Consider the following 20,624-nt stretch of genomic DNA (forward strand, 5'->3'; position numbering starts at 1 on the left):
TTGAATTAATTTTGAAGTTTTGAACTTGGAAAAATGGAATTCTTTGTAAAAGATATGAATGTTTTCGTTAAATTATTAAATCCTTTAAATAAATTGGTAGGTAATATTTTATAGATAATGAGTTGAGATAAGAAATGTATTATTTTATAATAAATACACTGTTTTAGTGTAAAAGTTTAATTAACGAGTACATAGAATTGACGAGCGAAGAATGTTTTTGTGAATTTAAAATTGCCTTAAAACAAACTTGGGAAAATATATATTTTCATATTAATACTTATCATAATGGAGAATTAAACAATTGTCTTCATATTTCTAATGTACTTACGGTATGTGTTAATAATAATAATCCTTTATATATTTTTTTACTAATATTTAAAATTTTGGTTCTAGAGTGTTGTCTTTACGAATCATAAATTATCTTCTTGGAAATTATATGAAGACTTTTTAAAAAAACACAATTTAGTTAAGCCATGCATATCAATATTGATGGTTGAAAGTTTTAAAAATCATGTTTTTAATGCAAATGAATGTACAGATAAGTTTTTTGAGGTATTTTTTTGAAAGAACGAGGCTATACGTACACAAGTCGGTCCCCGGTATGAGATGTAAATTTAACTCTCCGGAAAAATTTCAATTCAAGTCACAGACTGAGATAAATGACTCAACTTATTGAAACTAGACCAGAAATTTAAATTTATTTTCTAGAAAGTTTACGCTGTGCGTTGGACACACGATTGTGTACCAATAGCCGTAGGTACTGTTTATAAAAATGTTAAAAAATTTTAATATCTACTTTTATTAATTTAGGAATTTGAGAAGTCGAACACGTTTAATATCTTTTTATTAATTATTCATCAAATTGAAGTATGCCTTGAAATTTTACTGAATGTCTTAAGCAACGAACGTGAAGCTGATATTTTGTTAAAAGTTAGTAAATACTTTTTAATTTAGAGATTACTAGTTGATTGAGTTTAATAATCATTTTTAGGAATCGCGGAAGTATGTATTGAATAGGCTTGTTTGGTGTTTGAATTTTTTTTCAAATCCTGCTAATCATTTATTCAATGAACAGCCACAACCAGGAAGTTTTATGCAATTAATGGATAATGCATTGGATATTATTTATGAAATTGACATGGAAACTAAACAAGATAAATGTTTCGAAACATTAAATATTTCTAAAGCGTATATAGAAGAATTACTTTCTCATGCTATGTCTATCGCTCAAATCACTTTACCGGAAGAATGTATTAATATTAAAGCTGGCAGTCAAAAGGTGAGATTTCTAATGACTAGAAAGCAACCAAAATTGTAATATACGGGGTGTCTCATGACTCGTTGGGCATAGCTTGAGAGCGTATTATTTGGATAATTTTAAGTCGAAAGTGCCTCTTATACTTTTGTCCAAAACACAATAGTTAAGGATTTATGGGCATTATTGAATTTCACTAACAAATTAAAGACATTGTTTAGGAAAGCAGATTCTATCAGCGGCTTATTTAATTTTAGGTATTAAATGAATTCGAACAGTTGAATTTTGAATGCAGGACAGAAAAACGAAATATTCCACTTTGTAACTTACTGGTTGATTCTGTATCTGACGCTTTATGTAATTTAGAACAAAGGGTTAACGTTGGAGTTTTAAAATTGTTATTGGAGGTAAGTTACGAGATTTCTATACACAAGATTTCTTAATTATAAGGGTATATTGAACTCAAAAATTAGAGATGAGTTTAAAATTTAATTCAAATGTAATTAAAATTTTGGTTTAAAATGTTCGCCCTCTGGTGTATTATGACACCATCCATGCGAGATGATCCAGATTTAAAAAATAATTAAATACCTGAAATATGAATTAAAAAAAGAAATCATAAAATAATTTTTTAATATTAAATTTATCTTGAAATATGTTTAAGGTATTCAAAAATTATGATGAACATTTACTAAATTTGAAAGATTACTGTGTAAGCTCAACAAAAGTACCTCGATCGGCTGATGATTTAGACGATTTAATTATAAGTTTCGATTTACAAATCGATCGTATAATGCATGTTGGACTTTTTGCTGTAGCTTGTTCTACTAATAAATATCGTAAGTTATTTCATTTATGGAAATTATGCACAGAGTTCGATTTACGCTAGGGCAGTAGAGGCTAGATAACACTAGGGCATTAGATTTGCGATTTTATGGTGACGCTTGACGCTAGCTTTTGGCGTCAAATTTTATCACATGGTATAATTTCGAGTTTTAAAATACATGGCAGTTTTAAAATACTTCAGACAGACAGTTGCGCTTTTTAGATATTATCTAAATTCCTTTTTAACTCTACTTACAGGAGTTTTAAAAATGCGATCTTGTTTGGCCAGTCTTGAATCATTAGAAAGTGAATTAATTCCAGCGATAACAACTTATTATTTGGAACAAACTATTGAAACAAAAACACATGCCGAAGTGTTAATTAAACACTGGTATGACATGGTTAATACATTACAAGACTTAATTCATTTGATCGTTGATCCTATTGCATTTACACAGGTAAATATTTAAGATTTTTTCAATTCGACTAAATAGTCCCTGGTTGCAAAAATATTTGAAAAAGAATAATAAAAAAAAATGGGGTACCGTAGGTTTGTCCCTAGCACCTAGACCAAGAGTCCTCAGTGCCCTCCTTGAGAATTAGAGTTTCTTTCAGAGTTTCTAAGACTTAACATTTTTTCAAATATTTTTTCCACCAGGCTGGTATTTTCGTAATTTCTTGGTGGAGGGCCTTATATTTTTTTCTGTTAAAAAAGTCAGTTTCCGAACAGACATTAAGATTAATTTTTCTTAAAACTTTATCACCCTGTATATTAAAAACGAAGCGTTTGCGCGGGCATATGTTAATATTTTCTTCACACAATTCTCTCCCAAAAAATTTTTTTTCTTACTTTGGTGTATATTAAATATAATTTGATTTTTTTCGCTTTTAAGGTCGTTTTAAATTCTTGCAAGGACGATTTAGAAAAATTCGAAAGCGAAAAAAATAATTGTACACATAAATGCTCAAGTGATTTGGATGAAATTTGTTACAAGTGTACTTTATTAATACGACATTTAAATTTATGTATTCCAGAAATATATGAAAATATTCCTAATAATATAAAAGATCAAAAGCGTTTAATTTCTGATTGTAAGTGTATCCAAAAATTTTGTAATTTCAGACAAAAAATGTTTGATATTTAAGATAAAAGAGTTTTTGGATTATTGTTTTAGTATTACACGAATGTAAATGTGCTAAAAAGGCATTGTTAGACGAAAATAGTTTAAATCCTGCATCCGATATTTGTTATCAACGAATTATTAAGAGATTTAGAATCTTGATGAAATACTTAAAAAAATTCCATGCATCTTTATCTGATTCTGAAGAAATGAAACAAATTGCCAGTGAAACCATTCCAAAACTTTCTAGTAAGTATATATAGAGTGTCTCGTAACGAACGAATTCGGAAAATACAGACATTAGTTGACAATTATTGAAATGTTTATCATTAACGTTGAAAAGATTTCCGTTGTTTGCACTAATTTGTAACCCTGGTGGAAATATTTTCTGGCGATAGTCTAATTTAGTCTTGTGGAATTCTGAAAAACAATTCTAGAAGAATGAGTAAGTCTAAAAAATTTTGTAAAAGTATGAAAACATCTGTGTAAAACTTATTAAGTAGTTTGAAGACTGCAGTTTTACAAGTTTTTAGACTCCTAGAAAATGAATCTTTTTTCAGAATTGATCATGTGCCATATAAAAAAAGAAGAAAGTGTCTTAAATTTGTTTTCTTTAGTAGAATGTTTTTTATCCAATATGAAATAAATAAATAAATAAATGTTCAATTTTTCTAGGAACGAAAATTGATAACATATTACAAACGGAAGTAAAACCAGAAAATAGTAAAACTGTAGGTGCATTAGCATTACTTATGTTACGTGGTGAAATTTTACGTAAAGAAAGAAGTATATTATATCAAACACCAAAAAAAACACCGATGAAACCTCTAACCCCATATCATAAAACGCCAGGAAAATCAAAAAACGGTTAGTATAATTTTTTTTTTCTTTAGATCCATCAATAATTGATATTTATTTGATCATAAATTGATGTTTTAGTTTCTACTTCAATTTCATTTGCTCGAAAATTGTCAAGAATATCATCCAATAGTTTTCTTGAAGATGCAGAAATTAATTTCACTGGTAATTTATCTTTACTTATTAATTATGATTTGGTGAGAGATTTATTAATTATATTGTTTTAGATTTATTGAAGGACATCACTGCAAATTTAGAGTCAACAAAATTTTAAATAATACAAGAAAATACAGAATTTAAATTAAAAATAAAATTTTTATTATAAACGCATGTAAATATAATGAATTATTTATAAATAAATTGTATTATCAGAAAAATTTAACTCCCTCATTATCTTCAAACATAATGATTTCACATTTTTTTTCATGTTCCAATATTCTTAATGCTTTAATTAATACTTCTTTATCTAATCCATAAAATTCTGTAATTAACATTACGAAAATTAATGATCGTAAAAGTTCATAAAGGATAATCATAACTGAGTTAATGGTTTAAATATAAAGCGTAGGGTGAGGTATACCTATTGGGATCGTGCATGAGTTTTATTTCAAGACTGAAAAAAATTCTTAATTTCAACCGATATTGAGGTTGACTCAACCTCATCGCGAGATCAAATATGGCGAATGGACCACGAATGTAATACAACTACCGTATGATTTGAGTTGTGAAGTTGACACAAGCGCATGAGTTGTTTGTATGAAAGTAATTTACTGTCTAACGAATTTAAAATATTGTTGTTTTTGAAATACAACATAGTTTTAAAGGTTCTGCCACTTATAAATATTGTAACAAAATACTGATATGATTGTCATAACCACATGAGCAGGTTTATTAGGTTTATTTAAAAAAAAAAGTATTCTTTGAGCCAGATTTGTACTAGCGACGTATGGATTACTATTAATTTTGGTGTCACATGTCGACCGCTGTACCAACTGCGCTATCGATGGTTGTTAAATATGTACACAAGTATGCTATATATTATAAGAATGATCAATAAGTTTATTTCAATATCTGTATCAATGAATTCATATTTTAAATTCAACCACATTCTATAGTAAATACAAATATTTAGATGTACTTGTTCCGATCATTAGGAAATTGTTAAAAAGTATTTTTACTTTATTTCAATATGGAACCGCCAACTTCGGGATGAGGTTGTCATTATTTTAATTTTTGTTTTCAGTGAAACTATTAAAGTTTTGTTTCAAACAACTGTTTGCATCTGACTTAGTTTTATTTTTTTGCAAATATCAAGTTAAAAAAGACACCCTGTATATTATATTTACCTTCATCTATTGTATTTTCACCATTAGTTAGTTCGTACATTGTACAAACAGTATTTAACATGCCGTTATCATTTGCCCATTTGTATAGAAAATTTGCAAATTCAGGTAACGTATGCCAATATATTTCCCATCTTAGACGTTTTTTATCACATGGTGCTGCATGCCCAGTTTTTTCCAATTCTGACAAAATTTTTACGATTACTTCAGAATCTAGTTTACGATCAATTGTTTTATTGTGAAATAAGGTTGACCTGAAACAAGCAACTTTATTTGAAAAAATTTTAAATCTATTTCCAAAGCAGGACATAAATGTGATTAAGAATTTAATTAGAGTGTTTTATAACGAGTTATTGCAAATGTGAAGCTCTTGAAAAGCAAGCTGATTACAAGAAGGACAAAGTTGAAAATATACAAGACTTTGGTTCGACCAGTAATAATCTATGGGGGTGAAAACTGGACACTCACGTTAGAAGATCAGAAGAAGATAAGAAGGTTCGAACGGAAAATAATCAGAAGAATCTATGGAGCGGTACATATCAATGAGATAGAATGGCGTATCCGGAACAACAGCGAGATATTAGAAATCCTGGACGGTGAAGATATTGTTAAATTCATCAAATCCCAAAGACTCCGTTGGTTTGGGCACGTCCAGAGAATGGAAGACGCCAGGATGCCGAAGAAGATACTTAACGCCAAGATCTATGCTACCAGGAAGAGAGGAAGGCCAAGGCTTAGATGGATGGACCAAGTGCTGGATGATTTGAGGAAAATTCGAGTCACTGGATGGAGAACCAAGACCCAGGACCGCAACGTCTGGAGGCGCATTGTGGAGGAGGCCAAGGCCCACGTCGGGCTGTAGCGCCTATTGTTGTTGTTGTTTTATAACGAGTGAAATTTCAGAAAAAAATTTTCTTTGCATATATAATAAATTCAAATCAACAACCTAGCAAATCTATGCGATCAACTTATCTTATGAAATAAATAAAAACAAGAAAATTTGAAAATATACCTTGTTGCTTCTCTTACATCCAAAATACATTGTTTCTTTAATTTACAATAATCCAAAATCAACAATCGCCAAGCTTCTATTTGTCTCATTCGTGTCTCTAAATGAGGTTGTAATCTTTACAAAAAATAAATAATGAAATTAAAGACAACATAATTAAGAAATAACATTTTCTTACGTAAAAAAAGGAGGGAAAGAATACTGCCATGGCCATTGTACTTCTTCCATTTCTTTCGAATATTTCAAATTGTCTTTACTTTAATATTTATTGTTCGTTTGACATTCAAGACTTGATAGTTGACAATTTGACATTTGTAAATTTGACGCGGCTGCGTATTTAAGTTTTTTTTTCACAGACGTATATTTAATATAGATTTATCCATAGACATGGTAATACTAGACTGCGCGATTCATATACTTTTTTTGTTAAAAAGTTGTGCCAGCTTTAGATAGACACAGCCTCTGATTTAAGGTAGAGCCATCTGTAATATATCTACCGCCTGTCTATCTATCAACACGATGGCTCAAAAATGAAAATAGATATCAAGAAATTTTTATAGCGTGTTAGGACGTAAAAAGTGAGATCGAGTTCTTAAAAAACAATAGGCCAACAACATAGGTCAACATAGGGTTTTGGGTCCAAAACCGTTAGAGATGGAACAAAAGTTTAAATTTAAAAGATGTTCCTTATGAAAAAATATACAACTTTTGTTTGAAACGTTTTTTTGTAAACATCACTGTTCATCATTACTCACGAGGGCACACATTAGATGCAAATTTTATAGTATGTATTAATATGGGATTATCATTTATGTATGTGTAACATGTGTAGGAATATGTGTAATGTGATAGAGTAATCAACACTGTCTATACATGGTATTTTAATAATTAACTCAGTCAATTGTGTTGTTTTCACTTGTTTTTTTTAATTTTATAAAATTATAAGTCTATTTTGGTGATGGGCATGCCCATAATGGTCATATATATGGATCCGCCGCTGGGTTGAATTTTCTTTCGTTTCTTTAATTTTTATGGCACATTTCCAGGATTTATGAACCAATTTATAAAGAATTAAAATAAAAAAACAAAATATAAAATAAAAAGAATTTATTAAATTTTTAATAAAATTTTGATACAAATTTAATTAATTTAATTGGTAAAATTGGTAATATTCTTCATGAAATGCGGTTATTTTTAATATGATAAGAAAATAATATTAATTATCATTATAAAACTATATACTTATAAATATATAATAGCTTTCTTCATAAAATAAGACTTTTTTTAAATTGATAACAAAATGATAACTGTTTATCATTATCGAAAAGTCAATTAATATCTAGTGATTTATTCTAATGAATTATAATTTGGTATAATATATAAATGATATGAAACAAAATGTTACAACTTACAATTGATACAATTGAAATTGATTATAAATAACATAATTGTTTTTAAAATATTATGGTTTGTATATAATCAATCATTTAATAAAAATTATAATATACAGAATGTTCCATTAATTTTTACATCTAAACATTCATCTTGCTTTTGGTTTTCGATCTATGTATTTTTGATATAATTTCTTTCACTTTTAATTCAAACCTCTTGGATCGATGTAATGATATATTTTAAAGCTGGAAGCTCTAGCTCTAAGCATGTACGAAACTGATGAGTAACTCTTTACAAAATATAATTGATGCTTGTTCATTAGGATCGATGTAATGGGCCTTAAGGATTCTATTTGGCAGATAGTTCGCAGCCAAATAGTTAAACTAGTCGTTTACTTAAACAGCCGTTTAGTTAAATTTTGCGGTTCCGGTCAAAAATTAAAAAGCCATTGGTTGTTATATTTTGGACAATTCCAAGTATTTTATTGACTCGTGACAATTTTCATCAAACCTCAACGTTTTCGATATATAACCGAATTTTCAATTAAACGGCTGTTTAACGAAAATTTAACTAAACGGCTGTTTAACTAAACGGCTAATTTAACTATTTGGCTGCGACAGATATAAAGTATTCAGTAGGATACAAGTATGTATAGGTAACTTCAAAAGTTAAATGGCATATTTTAAATGACTTAGTTTAATACTTTCGAGGTATCACATCGATTTGACAAATTAAATAATGAAGTGATAGAAACACTGAATTTAAAGTTTTAAACTAAGGTATCATCCCATATCTTTATCCGGTTATGAGAACTGGTAAAAGCGTAATGTTTGTTTATTATGGGATTTTAATTTTTAGTTTGTGGTTGTGGTTAATAAATGTACTGATAGATAGCAACATTAATAAATGTACTAACTGTAGTAGCAATCAATAAATTATTTTAATTTTTTTAAATTTTAATTTTGTACGAAATTTATTCAAACCACGTAGGCATCATCAAATATTTAAAAGCGTAAATTCTTTGGCAGAGCTGGAATTCCAGTAATGGAATTTGTTGAAAATAAATTAAAAACGTTGGTCGAAGTGTTTATTTTGGTACTACCAATATCCACAGGTGTAGTTTGAATGGGATTTGTCCGACATTGGAGTTGAGAATTATTGACTGAGCTATCACTCTGTGGTTGTTGAACGTTTGAGGGGCTAGGTATAACTTGTGTAGTTTGAGGATTGTGTTTAGTCTTATCATTTTGATTTTGAATACTCCGATTATAATAACGATTGTTTTGTGCGATAAGACAAAGTTTGAATGCCTCTCTTAAATTAGAGGGAGCTTTGGATCTAACTACCGAACCAAGAGGTTCTCTGAGTCCTTCAAGAAATACTGACAAGGACAAACCTTCATATAATTTTCTTTTAGCTGTTATTACATTTTCATTCGATTCATTCATTTTGATATAGTTAATCAATGCTGTATTTAGTTCTATGACCTTACGATAGTATTGTTCTACGGTTGTATTAGACGATTGCTTTAAATTGTGTAAATCTCGATTTAAACTTGTCTCATTTCTTGTTTCAGAATAGTGCAATATTAAAATTTGTTTGATTTCATTCCAATCAAGAGATGCGCCGTATGAAATAAGCATTTCATTAGCAGATCCCACAATTTTGTTACGTATTGCTCTTAGCCATAATTTGCCTTGGCGTGTTCCGTGTACATCAGGTATGCAAGATAAAATTTCTTCAACATTAGAAATAAAATCGAACAAATGTTTAGTATTGCCGGTAAATACAGGTAATTCTTTAATGATATCTGGGATTTGCAAAACTGGAACTTGAACAACTGGCAAATAACTATTTTCAGATGCCATGCTTGGAATAATTTTGAAGGGAAATATTGTGCTGAATTTAAGTTATTTTTTGTGGAGATTATGTATAAAGAGTAAGCACCAATTATAAATTATAAAATGTACTCACTCGAATTTTAGCTTAAATGAAGAGTAGATTCCTCAAAATCCAACAATTAAGGGCTCCAAGTATTGATGAATTTCCAAAGTTATGTTGTTGAATTATTTTGTTGTCGATTGATTCTTGCTATTAAATGTTGCTTCTATTTATGCGCAGACTCAGATAAATTCACTGGCCAAAATTGTTTGAATTTTCAATGAACCACCAAAAATGTTAATTATTGGGTTTATATTTTTTCAATCAGGTTTAATTCCATTCCATTTCACTTTAAATACGCACAGATAAAAATTTATTTAGGTATTGACAAAAAAATTGTTTTGAACTCTGAGTCAAATAATTAATTATTCCAATAAAGAATATTATAAAAAGAAACTTAAGCCAAAAAGTAAATAAATTTTATAAAACAGTAGAATCTCTGTTGAATTATTTTCGTATACAAATGACCCCGTTCATGAGATATAACAACATTTATATACTAGATTAGAAAGAAAATGAATCATTATGGAGAAAATGCATTGGTTAATGAGGTATGTCATGCGAACTTTAAAAGTTGATAAGAGCTTCGTGATTGCCAAAATGGTATCTTCTGTATATTGTGGTTTTTAGTGATTTACCAGTATCATCTTTTATTATTTATGTATAGGCTTGACCATTAAAAAGAGATTTTTTTTTCATAGAAATTTCGCATTTTTTCATAGAAAAATTTTTAAAACATTTCATAAAAAACTGTATTAGATTGTTCCTGGAATTTTCACTAATTCCTTTTTCGAGGGAAATGGTATTTGATTTCCACCGAATGTATTTGGTTTTCGAAAAAAGTGTGCAAAGTGAAATCTGCAATTTGTTTCAATTGTAGATATTGCACGATCAGAATTGCTTAGTTCTTCTGAACCTTTAGTTCCGCAAGGATATATTCTCGAGTCAATCCTTTTTATATTATATGTAAATGATTTACCACTGATCAGCCAAGAGCATAAGCTTTTTTATGTATGATACAAGTATTGTAACTTCTGTACAATTATTTAAAAAAAAGAAATAAATTTTTCGGATACGGAACGATAAACTCGAATTTGAAACGTATCTAAGAACACTCTCCATTAAATTACCTTTTTCCTTAGAGTCTTTTCCAAACTGAACCGATTTTCAGGATCATCGTCAATTTTTTAGCTGTTTCGGGTACGAAACTCTAAACACGCAGTTTAAACATAGCTAAGAACACTCCCCATTAAATTACCTTTCAAATTAGGTTTTTATGCGCTACGATGCCACAGGCACACATAGCGGTTAAACTTTTAACACCCCTCTTTTTTGTATGTGCATGAAGGAGATTCACTCAGCCTCTGAAATTGAGGAGCTGATAATGAAATTATCCACGGAAAGGTGGTAAAACACATATATGGTATCACAATGGGCTTCATAGCCTGAGTATGTCCTTCGTGGACAGCCAATATAACCTAACCTAGTGTGCCAATATAGACTCAAATAGATTTATCATGTACGATAACCTTGCCAGACTTCTCTTCTTCTTTGGTTGCCAGACTTCTTGTCTCACACATTATAACACAAATATAAACCCTATATTTACAATAATGTGCGCGGCAAAGTAACAGACAAGAATAACATATATGATGACGTAGGAACAATTATGGTCAATTCGTATGACGTTTTAAATTTATGATTATACCTATGACATCATCAATGATAGTAAAATAACAAGAATAATAATAAAACAACATTAAAATCATATATGCATTATATAGTGGTAAATTGATGACATCATCAATCATATCTAGTGCGAAATGAATGTAAAATTAGGGAAGACTAACTAATTATTTTGATAATGAACTGATTTTGATCTAAATATTGACTATTTGTCTGATATGTCCTTCTAATGTTAGTTTAAACAAGAAAATGATGATAACTTAACTTTTAAATCTACAAATTACTCTTAGTCCATGTTATTACCTACAATAAAATTTGAATTTATTTGAAAAGCTAAAAATATTTTCACTCTATTTTAAAATGATCAAAGTTCAATAACATAAGGTTTTGTTGTTTTTATAAGTGGTCAATGATTATATAAGATAAATAAGATAAATAATAGTTGTTTTGGGAATTTTGGACGATATTATTATAGAATCGGAAATGAATTAAACTGTAATAAAATGTAAGATAATACATAATTAACCACAACTGCAAGTGTAATTATTATCAGAAAATATTTTTCAAGTTATCTATTTAGTAAAACACTTAAAAACAATAACAATTCGAAAAAATTCATAAAAATCAGATAATTAGATTTTCTTAATTGCTTGCTTTATTTAACGATAATAAAATTCGTATCAAAGAGCTACTAAACTCAAAAGAACATTAAACTGTTAACATTACTGCAGCCGTCAAGGAGAGTTTGCTCAGAATTTGGTATTGCTTTTTCGACAAAAGCGTTTTCTTAGTTGTTAATCCACTGATTCTGGATTTTGATGCTGGAATGTCTTAAAGCGGGCTCTTGTTCTTCAATATATAAAAAAAAAAACCTTACTTAATTACACTAAAAAACACAATAAACAATAAACGAAAATTGAATGACGCGGTAAATCAAGAGGAACAACAATAAAAACATTCATCCGTAAGAGCAGGTAGCTTACGGTTTACAAAACAGGCGGGGCGAGGTTAAGGTAGCTCAAGTGACCAGTTTGTGATAGAGTGGTTATCTAACTATATAAAAAAACAACTTTCAATGTAAAACAAAAGAATTAAGTTTTCTGACTTTTGTCCTGAAATTTGGGATAAATACTCCACTGTGCGAAGATTAATTAGATTAATTGGATTATAAAGAAAACAGCTATAAGTGTGTTACTTAGGTATTTTATGGAGCACCATAGTAAATGGAAAATCTACATTATAATAAAAAATAATATCTTAATTCAAATTCCACTATTTTTTTTAATCCAGTCTCGATAATTAGAAACTTTTGTAAAAACAATAGGTGAAGGTTTTAAGCCACAACTGAAATTCCAAGATGTAATTCCAATTAGTTTGTTATTAAATACAAGTGGTGATCCTTGGTCACCCTCGCAAGCATCACGTCCTCCTGATGTATATCCAGCACAGCACATTCTAAAAACAGAATTTCATGTTGTATAAATCAAGTATATAATTTTTGCGGTTATTTAACTTACGTCCCAGTTAAAGATGGAACCGATTTTTTGCAAACATTGTCACTGATAGTTGGAAAAGTTGTTCCATGTAAAATATTTGTCGCAATACCTGTAGCCTAAAAAATTATTCATTTCATTTGATTACAACATAATGCGGTTAAAATAAAACAACTATACCACATAAAGATCGAACTTAAATGATAATTTTTAATAATTAACATAAGTACAGTGTGTTATTCGCGCGCGAATACACTAAATTTCACTAAAATCTTAACTATTGCTGTTAATTGATAAATTTTGTAAGAATTTTGTTCAAATAATTAATTTAAATTACTTACGCTAGTTTTCCCATAACCAGTTAGATAAGCTTCTTTTTCTGTAGGTATGGCCTCATTCACCAATGGTAAACCAACGGCTTTAACTCCTGGCTTTGTTAAATCAAACGGTGTCGATACCTATAAATACAATAAATTTATAAATTAGTTAATCAATATATTGATTAATAGAAAAGAAAGTATCTTATTTATTAATTTAGCAAGTTTTTTTCTGTCCTATCCTTATCATATCAATTCTGGTTAATTCCGCATTTGAATTTAGTTTTTAATTATCTCCAAATGAGTACAATATTCACCTTTAATAATGATATGTCGTTTAGATTTTTCGCTTGATCATATTTTTCATGCACAGCTACTTTAGACACTTTATGTACGTATCCACCTGAATCTGCTTTGTTGCTTCCTGCTCGTAAGGTAATTTTACTTTCTGAAACGCTAATTAATATAAATTTTTTAAGCTAATCAAACATTCATATAATTTTCACGTTAGTAACAATCAAATTAAGATATTTTAGAATTTAAATAAAATAATTGGTGTAGATTCTTAAAAATATTAACTGGCCTTTGAACCTCTTTTGGTAGATTGGTGAAAATGATCTTAAGCGTTTTTAAAACGATGTTTGAAAGCCATTTTTTATATTTACTGATAGACCTTTCCCAAGCACGCGAAGAGCAAAGCCTTATATGCCAATCAGAGAACTATATGATGTCTTCTAAGTGAGAAATACCAAACTTAACGATGGAATCATGGTTGAGCCCTTATTGGTTTAGCAAGTCTTGGTTTGTCAGCTATTACTCAAGCCATGGCCAATAAATCGAGTATTAAACACTTAATGCCACGCCTGGAAACGGGTTAACAAATCATGAATTTGTTTGCCAACCTTTGCCCACTGTTAATTAATCAGTATTTGGTTTCCCAGTCTTTTCCCATGTTTGGTCAAGATTAATCTAGTTTGTCTAAGTAAATCTAACAGCTGATTAGTGCACGTAATCTTAAACATTAGAGAGATAGAATCATAAAAATAAACAGATACTCTGAGAATGTTGGGTAACCTTGTCTGTAACTTTGACAGAGATCAATTCATGAGTGTCATCGTTTCAGACGTAAATTATGTGATTGCATTGTAGCACCTCTAGAAATTTATGCCCCTTGAGATATTTGTTCAAATTACAAAAAGAATATTTTCCCGAATTCTGGCCACATTTGATTGAAAGCTATTTTCCATATACAGTGGTGTGAGACCCTTTGTCAAAAAATTAATAGTCGTAATAAGGGTGCATGACTTGTATCGTTAACCACACGTATTGACCACAATAATTTTAAACCAGATATCTCTTGCATGTACAATGGAATTGTTTGAACCGATACTTAATGTTTTAATCATCAGTGCTTGATAATGAATAAGAAAACAAAATTATATTACTATATTTGGAAATGGTAGGGGAGCGGAGGGTAATGCCGTACACCTAACTTTAAACGTGTATTTCTTCGAACCTACTTAATAGAATACAATGCTTTATGTATCAAGCCATCATAAATTTAGTCTAGTTTTATATAAATAATCCATAATTGACAGTGTCAAATATGACAGTGTCAAAATCAAATTATTCTATAAAGTTATTTGTACGGAATTACCCGAGACTTGCGTCTAATTCCGTACATAATTTTAAGAACCTAAAAAGCCTGAAAAAAGGTATTTTTTCAAAAATAAAAAATAATAATTTTAATTAACTGTGGGTAATCTTTCATTTATTCACAAAATACACAGATATAATCGTCCGCAGAGTTTGCGCCGCTACACAAAGCGTGTGCCCATTTGTCACATGACACACATCTGTACCATAATTCTATATCCTTCATATTCATTACATATTACACACAATTCATGAACTCCTCATATTTCTAAATCATTTTTCTGGTGAAATGAGTTCATGTGATATCTCTGATTCTGCATTTACTGCTGCTTCTGGAGAAATAATATCATGCAATGCTTCATTGCGGGTAATACCGTACAGTGTACGGAAATTCCCGAAACCGAATTCAAATTTTAAGAATGAGTATTTACCTTAAAAAAATTCAATAAAGGGATTCTTTGATGAAAATCTTATTATAAAGATATTTATTGTCCGAAATATAATAATTTCATTATAAAATTTAATAAAAATAGGTACTTATATCTTATTTTTTTATGTTTAAAAGTTATAAAAACGAGCGCCAAATCACATAACATCTATTTATACCAAAATTATTACCCTTAATAGCACAGTAACTTAAGAGGCTACGCTACCACTACTGCGCTAATGATTGACACCAAGAAAACGCACGCAGCTCAATTCCTTCAGGATAAACAGTGATGTACGGAATTAACCGCTGTACGGTATTAGCCTCCGCTCCCCTATAGATGCTAATTATTTAAATCTAAACGCAATTTGTATTTGTATCTCCACGTTTATATTCATATAATAATTCCAATATTATTATTCACCTTGAAGTATATTAAAAATTTTCCTTATTTGATGATTATTTAACTGTCTGAGAATATTTTTTAATGTATATATTTGCCCAAAGACGTAGCGAAAGACGTATTTCAAGTGGGAAATGAGAAAGTTGCGCGATTCAACCTCGATGAGTAGAGTAATTCTTTCTCAGCCTTTAGAGAAGGTTTAGGCACCAGATTTTAAGAAAACCACATCGTTGAGACCATCCCGTTTAAATCTAAATGTTTAAGCCTGTGTGAGTTTTCTTGATTACATTGGCAGACTCATCATTAGTCAATAATTAGCATTGAACCTTGTCATTGTTGCGAAATCATTAACAACTTTTCCAAAATTGCTTTAAGTTTGGGAGACTGTTGAGGAATAAATCAATCTTGCAAAGACTGTCCTAGTCTTTGTTTCCTAATGATTTCATGGTGTCAAAAATGGTTCTCACGTCTTGCCCAAACTTGGATGTCAGACTTTGGCCTAAGGATATCTTTATGGTTTTACGTACGGAGAGACTTTATGCTTACAGATGCTTAAAACGTTGATTTTACATTAAATTTTTCTGAAAGCAAAATCTAACGATCAGCACATAAATTACATTATAAATCGGCAATTTGGTTACAAAATCGGATAGTGTTATAGCGATTAAATGTCAGAAAAGGCCATGTATAGAAATAAGTTCAGTTGATATAAAACTAGAATAAGCCTTTTTAATAAATTATTGTAGGTAGTATTTCAAGATACCATTAAATGGCAGTTTTATAAAGAATTTTATTTATTGTTTGATTCATATTAATCTTACTTTACCGGGCTTACGCTTTAGTAAACTGATGAGTACGATTTAGGAAACGCCGGTTGTCAATCTGTTCATATTTAAGGGCAATGAAAAACAGTATTAAGATTTATTATATGGGGATCTCTCCAAGGTCAAATAGAGGTCAATTCTATTTTTTTTAATGGAATTACTGTATATTTTCTTAAGCAGGTTCATATTCTTTGCGACAAAAAATGAAACTATTTCTAGTTTCATCCAGAAAACACTGTACTTTTATATTTCTCCTTAAAATTAGCAAATACGTGCACTTTCATTTATTGATATTGCAATACGTTTTCGAAACATTAAATGAAAACTTTTTTAAAATCAATCCTTTAAAGTTCAACCCTGCACTTTGTATGAAAATATTTGTAACACTATTTCATATTACTTAGTATGGTTTTTTTTATGATGCAATTTTATTTGCAAATTTATTTGATTTTGCTTTAAATGAAATACCATGGCTCAAGTCATACCTAAGATTGTGCAAACATTATCTATACATATAAAATACTTTGTCCTGAATGACTGACTGGCGGATCAAAGCACAACCTAAATCGCTGATCGTAGAAACCTGAAACTTGGAGAGTATGTTCTTTGTATGACGTGGGCATCCACTAAGAAAAAAATTGTATTGTATTGGACAACGTGATTCCTTCGTCCAATCTACTTCAAATTTTGCATAAACATTCTTTAACAGAATTGATGGAAGCCGTGTTTCGTATTTTATTGAAACTCATCGCCTAACGAAGTTAAAAAGGGGTAGAAATTTATTTTGGTGGTGATTTGCATCGAAGTTGGTATCATAATGCTCCTTATTGCTTTTGATTTAAATCACAGGCTATAACGCAGTAGTCTTTGATTTTCCATTTGAAATTACCCAGCGAAGCGGGTGGAAAACTGCTAGTGAATATATATTTTAATACCATGTATATATGAAATATACATAGTATATTAAGTTTTTATACCATGTATATATGAAATATACATAGTATATTAAGTTTAATCCCAAGTTTGTAACGCTTAAAAATAATGATGCTAGGAAAAAAATTTTGTCATATGTGTTCATAAAATCACCTAATTAGTCCATTTCAAAAAATTCAAAAATGGTATTAATATAACGGTTAGGCAACTAGTTTCGGAGATATCGAGCCAAAATATGGGATAATGGGTGATATTTCAAAAACTATGCTTCCAATCATCAAATAAATACGATTTTTGAATTTTTTGGGTCAAAATTACCTTATATACTAAGTTTTATCCAAATCAGAAACCATAAATTTTTTTCGATTTTTTGGAATTTTTTTAAGGGGTACCCCTTTACAAAAATCGAAAAAATCGAAAAAAAATGTTGGCTCCGATTTCGATAAAACTCTGTTTATAAGGTAATTTTGACCCATAATTTACAAAAATCGTATTTATATAACGATTAGGAAACCAGTTTAGGAGATATCGAGCCAAAATATGGGATAATGGGTGATATTTCAAAAACTATGCTTCCAATCATCAAATGAATACGATTTTTGAATTTTTTGGGTCAAAATTACCTTATATACTAAGTTTTATCCAAATCAGAAACCATAAATTTTTTTCGATTTTTTGGAATTTTTTTAAGGGGTACCCCTTTACAAAAATCGAAAAAATCGAAAAAAAAAATGTTGGCTCCGATTTCGATAAAACTCTGTTTATAAGGTAATTTTGACCCATAATTTACAAAAATCGTATTTATATAACGATTAGGAAACCAGTTTCGGAGATATCGAGCCAAAATATGGGATAATGGGTGATATTTCAAAAACTATGCTTCCAATCATCAAATGAATACGATTTTTGAATTTTTTGGGTCAAAATTACCTTATATACTAAGTCTTATCCAAATCAGAAACCATAAATTTTTTCGATTTTTTGGAATTTTTTGAAGGGGTTATTTTTTAAATGTTAAATTAAAAATTTAAAAGACCGACAATGTGTAATTTTTAGAGTAATTTGAGTTCCAATTTTCGAAGTTTACCTATACTTATATTACCTACATATTACATTGAACATTAAATATTGAAAAAGTTTTCCAAAAGTTTCAAAAAAATTCATAAAGAACTTACGGGGGTATTTGGTAGAAAATAAATCAAACTTTCTTACCCTTTTACGCATTGAGCTGCAGTTAATGCATATTCTCTACCAATTATTGTTGCACCGCACGTGTATTTGTTGTTAACCAATAAAGCCAGCTACAAATTTAATAATTAGGTATATTAACACAAACATAAAAACTCACTTGAAATCTGAATTAATTATACCTGATATGGATAATTTTGTATATCAATATCTTTTCCACCAATTACAACTGGTGAACCGGTAGAACCTATTTTACAAATGAAAATTTTATATTTTGCTTTAACTTGATAATTTTATAATTTACCTGATACAATTAATGATATGCAAGCAATCATTATTGCCACCATTTTGTTTATCTTATAAGACATTATGTAAATAAACTGTTTAATTTGCAAACAGTATTCCTATTCAATAACAAATTAAATTTAATAAGTAATAATAGGTAAAAATTTTTACATTATTTGAATTATTTATATGTTCCACATGAAGTTATTAAATGAAGGATTAATAAAGATGTACCGAACTCCTAGGAAATTTAATTTCAAATAAATCTTATCATTTTCCAGTAACGTATTCATAGAGAGGATAAATGGGTTCCCCTTTAAGTAAGGTTCCTTAAACTATTAAAATTATAACCTATCTCAATTAATATAAAACACTAGCTTGACCCGTGCGGAATCCTGCTGCTGTGGTTACCCTGTACCCCGTGGCTAAAAACAACAAAATTTGCAGAAAATTGATGAAAAGAATCAAAAGTTCATAACAAATCATTTTGTGTATTTTGACAAATAAACAAATATAAAAAAATTCGTAGCGCAGAAGCTACGTTAACTAAGCAAATTTCCAGAGATTGAAAAAAAAACACAAAACAACAACACATTTTTCTTAAAATCGAATATTGCATTTTAAAGTTTCAAGAAATTTTATTTTGAAAACTAAGCGCCTAATGAAATAATAACAAGAGTACTTTTTTGCTTAAAAATTGCAAATTGCTTACAAGTAGGGGAAGGTGTCCTGTAATGATCCCCCTAAGAATAAATATAATTTATAGCCAAACTATTCGAGATATGTATAACTGCGAAATATTTTTGGTTTTTTTTCAAGTGTTGCAATATTGGCATGCCAATTTCTTTTGATTTGTTCAAATTTTTAGAAATATTCAACATTTCTCAAAAGGGATCGTTTTATTGACCTTGTACAAGAAATAATTGAGTAAAATGATCCCATTGAATTTTTTTACCAAACAGTTCACATAAAATATTACAATACAATTGTGTTGGTAATACAATGCATCAACGATTAGAATGAAAACAAGAATCACTGATAAAATCATCTAAATCAACACATTCAAACCTCGCCACGTGATAAGGTATCATTTTACCTATTATAATTTTACACACAAAATAGGAATCATTTTAACGTATATAACGGGGATCATTTTAACCATAACCACATGAATTATTTTATGAATTACGTCAGAAAAACTTACCGTAAAATTTATTATACCTACGTCTATCAAAATGTATTATAATAATATTAAAAGTCAACAGAAGCCAAAAGTAAAACAACCAATCGGTGAAAACAAGCAGAAAAAAAAAATTATAATAAAGATTCTAATACAAATTTTACAAAACAATTTTATTTTTTTTTTTCAATAATAAACTCCGTGCACCTCCCTAGAAAATTACAAAATACGCCACTGTCATTTTCACTAGGTAAGTAAATCTTTTAAATTTTGATAAAAGGACAAAAAAAAAAATTTATCAAAAGATATTATCAAATTTACAATAAGTAGGAATTAATTATTATTGAAAAATTTTAAGCAATAATATGTAGGTACTTGTAATAAAACCTTTTTTAAAATAAACAAGTGAAAACAAACAATTGACTGAGTTAATTGTTGAAATACCATGCATAGTCAGTGTTGATTTCTTTATCACATAACACATACAA

General features: G+C 29.2%; 3 protein-coding genes across 3 annotated transcripts; 1 reads left to right on the forward strand and 2 right to left on the reverse strand.

The window, feature by feature from the left end:
* Positions 1 to 3: 3 nt before the first annotated feature.
* Positions 4 to 4,352, forward strand: LOC123298212 (serendipity locus protein alpha-like). Its single transcript, XM_044880158.1, has 13 exons — positions 4 to 96; positions 168 to 329; positions 394 to 552; positions 811 to 930; positions 992 to 1,279; positions 1,513 to 1,662; positions 1,920 to 2,094; positions 2,339 to 2,538; positions 2,974 to 3,172; positions 3,256 to 3,450; positions 3,877 to 4,068; positions 4,141 to 4,224; positions 4,287 to 4,352. Exons 1-13 carry the CDS (start codon positions 34 to 36, stop codon positions 4,331 to 4,333), a joined length of 2,034 nt encoding a protein of 677 aa, XP_044736093.1. The 5' UTR covers positions 4 to 33; the 3' UTR covers positions 4,334 to 4,352.
* Positions 4,353 to 4,397: 45 nt separating this feature from the next.
* On the reverse strand, positions 4,398 to 6,716 carry LOC123298320 (vacuolar protein-sorting-associated protein 25). The gene is made up of 4 exons (XM_044880288.1): positions 6,590 to 6,716; positions 6,415 to 6,528; positions 5,406 to 5,656; positions 4,398 to 4,540 (listed from the first exon to the last, which is right to left on the reverse strand). The coding sequence occupies exons 1-4, from the start codon at positions 6,637 to 6,639 to the stop codon at positions 4,428 to 4,430; spliced, it is 528 nt and encodes a 175-aa protein (XP_044736223.1). The 5' UTR covers positions 6,640 to 6,716; the 3' UTR covers positions 4,398 to 4,427.
* Positions 6,717 to 12,617: 5,901 nt separating this feature from the next.
* Positions 12,618 to 19,147, reverse strand: LOC123298280 (trypsin-1-like). Its single transcript, XM_044880240.1, has 7 exons — positions 18,976 to 19,147; positions 18,854 to 18,918; positions 18,696 to 18,784; positions 13,558 to 13,696; positions 13,265 to 13,381; positions 12,948 to 13,042; positions 12,618 to 12,885 (listed from the first exon to the last, which is right to left on the reverse strand). Exons 1-7 carry the CDS (start codon positions 19,037 to 19,039, stop codon positions 12,693 to 12,695), a joined length of 762 nt encoding a protein of 253 aa, XP_044736175.1. The 5' UTR covers positions 19,040 to 19,147; the 3' UTR covers positions 12,618 to 12,692.
* Positions 19,148 to 20,624: the final 1,477 nt, after the last annotated feature.

Source organism: Chrysoperla carnea, chromosome 4 (assembly GCF_905475395.1).
Source record: "Chrysoperla carnea chromosome 4, inChrCarn1.1, whole genome shotgun sequence".
Lineage (NCBI taxonomy): Eukaryota > Metazoa > Arthropoda > Insecta > Neuroptera > Chrysopidae > Chrysoperla > Chrysoperla carnea.

Bases quoted from the DNA above. Each gene is read 5' to 3' on its own strand.
- LOC123298212 (XM_044880158.1), top strand. From the start codon at position 34: ATGGAATTCTTTGTAAAAGATATGAATGTTTTCGTTAAATTATTAAAT. The intron at 97-167 runs GTAGGTAATATT...ACACTGTTTTAG, and splicing joins TAAATCCTTTAAATAAATTG to TGTAAAAGTTTAATTAACGA. The intron at 1,280-1,512 runs GTGAGATTTCTA...ATTTAATTTTAG, and splicing joins TTAAAGCTGGCAGTCAAAAG to GTATTAAATGAATTCGAACA.
- LOC123298280 (XM_044880240.1), bottom strand. From the start codon at position 19,039: ATGTCTTATAAGATAAACAAAATGGTGGCAATAATGATTGCTTGCATA. The intron at 18,785-18,853 runs GTATAATTAATT...TTAAATTTGTAG, and splicing joins TACAAAATTATCCATATCAG to CTGGCTTTATTGGTTAACAA. The intron at 13,382-13,557 runs GTGAATATTGTA...TTGTATTTATAG, and splicing joins ACGACATATCATTATTAAAG to GTATCGACACCGTTTGATTT.
- LOC123298320 (XM_044880288.1), bottom strand. From the start codon at position 6,639: ATGGAAGAAGTACAATGGCCATGGCAGTATTCTTTCCCTCCTTTTTTT. The intron at 5,657-6,414 runs GTATATTTTCAA...TGCTTGTTTCAG, and splicing joins GATGTAAGAGAAGCAACAAG to GTCAACCTTATTTCACAATA. The intron at 4,541-5,405 runs GTAAATATAATA...TGTTAATTACAG, and splicing joins TGAAAATACAATAGATGAAG to AATTTTATGGATTAGATAAA.